Here is a 3609-nt window from a genome sequence, read left to right as displayed (position 1 = left end):
AGTGCATTGCCCACTTGCAAGCCTGCACCCGAGACCCACAGGGACCCCGTGGCTTACCCCCAGTCCCTGGAGAAGGAGTTCCTTTCTTCGGACTTGGCACGGTGGCTGACTCCCCTAGTTCGAGAAGGTTCCCTGTCAGACAGTCTGCGCTCCACAGTGATCGTGTGTCCTGAAGGAGGCGACGGTCTGAGGGTACCCTCTCTAGACGCTGGTCTCTCTCCGCACTGCACACACAGGCTGCCCCTGGAGTCTTCTTCTAGCTGTTCTCTGCTGCCACTGAGAAACACGTTGTCAGACCCTGGACTCAGTGATCTCAAGGACTCTGCACTCTTCCTCGCATCCTTCAGGGGAGCGATAGTGAGGAGCTTGTTTTCTGGCAGCTGTAGAGGTCTCTCTCTTGAGGTGGGACTCTGACTGCCTGCTCTTAGGTAGCCTGTTACAGGTCCCTTGGGTTTCAGGTGATCCTGACTCTCTACATTCCGTGTGAGGATCTCGGCTGAATGTCGCTTCTGAACATCTGTAACTTCGGGTGTTGAACCGATGGATATTTCGCTAAGCCTTTTCTTTGGATCACTTCCTGAAGTGTGGACGCCAGCAGGAGGGTGGCGCAAGTGTACTTCCTGGGAATGTCCTCGAGTGATTTCAGTTCTGCTGGTGACAGTTTCGCGAACTGGACTCGGTTGTTTTGTTTCTGTTTTCCCTGGACTTTGTCGCACCTGCTTTGGTGGGCTTCCTCTTGTTTCTTCGTAATCTTTAGAGGTCTCTATTGTTTTCCCTGGACTTTGTTTTTCACTTGCTTGCTTTGCTGTGAGGTCACTTTCAGTACCTGGACTTCCAAATTTCTTTCCGCCGGCTTCTTTTGCCCTTTTCCCCGGACTCCGAGCTTTTGGTGGATGTCGAGGTAGATCAGAACAGGATTCATCCGACGTATCAAAATCCAAAGCTCTCTCAGGAGTTCCTGGAGTCCGGACAGGTGTCCAATCTTCTAGTCTAAATCCTTCATGCATTGCAGGACTCCTTACCATTCCTTGTGGAGTTCCTTCATCAGATTTACGTTTGACTTTGTCATATTTTGCAGGAACTTGCTTTGTTTCATTCACTTTATCTTTTGCCTGAGGACTTTCAGGTTTCGACTTGGCCTGGAGGTCTTCAACACTGGCAAGGTCGATTTTTACAGACTTCTTGGGTTTATCAAACACTTTTAGTTTCTTTTCTACTTCTCCAGTCTTGAGATTGTCAGGTACAGGCCAGTTTGGAGCCTCTCCGAACATTGTAACACCTGGAGGAAAGTCCAGTTTCATTGTCTGTTTTGCCTTCTCTCTCTCTTCTTCTGACCAAGATTGCTGGTTCTGTCCTTTTACTTCTGACAACTCCCCTTGCTCATTATCTTCAAAATACTTTGAATATCTTCTATTGTCGTCCTTAGCTACTTTACCACCACCAGAATATCTCTTTTTAATTGCTCCTGTTTTGCTCTCTTCAACAGGCTTTTCTCTCCTTTTCACTGTGATTTCGACTTGGATTTCTGGAAACTGAGGAGGTGTTTCATCCTGAGGAGTGTCTTCGTCTGGCTCTTCCCCCTGAGCAGAAGTCTCTCGCGCTGGAGAGAGCCTCTCAGGTTTTGGTGGTATTTCTGGTTTAGGTAAAAATGATGGCTTTGGAGGTACTTCTGGCTTTGTTTTGACTTCAGGGAATAGCTTTTCTGATTCTTCACCTATAGAATGCTCAATATAATAGCTGGCTGAGGTGGTGGTGTCGCCATCAGGAGATGTGAGGTCCTGAGCCGTCTCAAAGTCACTAGTTACACTTAGGCCTTCAGTGATATCACTAATTTCTTGTGTCTCAAGCAAATCTCCTAACACCTCGCTCGCTTCGGGGCTAAGTATCTTAGGGGTCAAAGCTTCATCTTCATAGATGTCATCCATCTCTGGAGGAGAGGACACATGCCTTTCCTCATAGTAATAGCTACGTCGAGCTTCCTGGCCATTCATGCTGTTTTCCGTGGCCGTAATGTAGTCTTCGGAGGTTTCTGACTGATCAGTCTGGTGTGAGTCTGTGCGTGACAGGTCAGACTTGGATGTAATAGTATTAGTTGTGCCTGATACCGGGCTCCTTGACGTTTCTTGTTCAGTGAAATGACTGCTGGAGGAATCTGACTCGGGTGATGCAAGCTTCCTCAGATCATCTCGAAAATCCGAGGATTTGATAATGAATTGGTGTGGAATATCCCCAGCTCTCATTCCCTGTACTAAGCGCGCCATTATATTCTCTTCAATCACAATGTCTCCTTCAAACTCGCCTTCCTCCAGTGCTTCCGACTTTATTGTCATGGAGTCTCCACTGCGGATGGAAGTGAAGTCACTGTCAGTGGAGCTGGCAATGGCCTTGTCAACTTCGCTTGATGTGGTGCTAGTGGAGACGACGTCATGGGAACCCTCTGATATGACGTTTTCACTGATGCTTGTTGGCTCGTCCTCAATGGATGAAAGAGTGGTAATGCTATGGACCTTGCCTGACATGCGCAGCCGAGGAAGCTCGTCGTCCATGTCCTCCTCGAAGCTGCCGGCAGCAGGGAGGCTCTTGTGGCGAGTGGAAGGCGTGGTGGCTGCAGAGGAGTGGTCCGTCAGGTGGAAGCTTCCGTTCTCCGAATCCGAAGTGATGACCTGTGACGAGGCTGCCAAGGCCCGCTGGACCACCGTAACCTGACTTTCGCTCATGGACTCCTCAAAGTGGTCCCCGAACTCAACTGGACTCACAAGGTCATTGGCTGTGCTAGCAAAGGGTAAGGGCGAACCATCCCTCATGAGCAGCCCCTCGGGGATGCCTCCACTCTCAAACATGGAGGTTCCGCTCTCGCCAAGGGAGTCGGAGGACAGAGCGGCCAGCTGACTCAGGAGGTGCTCTTCCGTCCGGAACTCATTGGGGTCAAAAGTCTTCAGGTCAGAATCGGTGGACACTTGGGACATCTTCCTCTCTGGGGAGAGGGAGGCTGGTAAGATCTCCTTGTGGAACATATTCTCGTGGAATTCCTCTTCCTCTTCCTCCAAGAGCGAAGGATGACTGAAGATTCTGCTTCGAGAGAGATCGCGGGAACATTCGTCGACACACTGGGGTTCAATAACCTCCTCCTCGTTACCACTAAAGCCATTGATGTCCACCTCCAGGTAGCCCGAGGCCATGCTAAGGGCCCTCCGCCGCTCGGAGAGGATCTCGCCCTCCGAGAGCGTCTTCTGCAGTCTCCGGCGCGGCTTCCTCGGCGACGAATCGATGAAGATCTCATGGTAATTCTGTCGGAACTTGAGCGGCGGAGGCGGCGCCGGGCCATCCTCGAGTGGGATCTCGTCGTAAGGGGAAAACCTCGGAGGGCAAGGCGGAGGCCCCTCTGACGCGGCTCGGGAGGGCAGGGGAGGCTCGATAAAGTCGTCGAGGTCGTAGATCTCGTACTCTAGACCTTCGTAGTGCGCCGCCTCCGAGAAGCTCTTGATCAGCTTCCGGCGGACGCCGTTGCCGTTGGTCTGCGCGCCTTGGGAAACCATCTCAGCCTGCAGCACACCCATCTCAGCCTGCAGCACACGCCCGGTCAGGACACGACTGGTTCTTTGTGCGTGG

The 3609-nt window shown here is 51.5% G+C and overlaps 1 protein-coding gene across 1 annotated transcript in view; it reads right to left on the bottom strand.

Annotated features, from left to right (window-relative positions):
- Window positions 1–3609, bottom strand: part of LOC119591570 — a 24858-nt gene that overhangs the window by 17601 nt on the left and 3648 nt on the right. Inside the window, exon 2 of the mRNA XM_037940332.1 lies at window positions 58–3542. Within this exon, the coding sequence (XP_037796260.1) occupies window positions 58–3536 (3479 nt within the window). The 5' untranslated portion in view covers window positions 3537–3542. The remainder of the gene's footprint in view (window positions 1–57; window positions 3543–3609) is intronic.

Source organism: Penaeus monodon, chromosome 28, assembly GCF_015228065.2.
Source record: "Penaeus monodon isolate SGIC_2016 chromosome 28, NSTDA_Pmon_1, whole genome shotgun sequence".
Classification (NCBI taxonomy): Eukaryota; Metazoa; Arthropoda; class Malacostraca; order Decapoda; family Penaeidae; genus Penaeus; species Penaeus monodon.
This window is presented reverse-complemented; position numbering and strand designations above follow the sequence as displayed.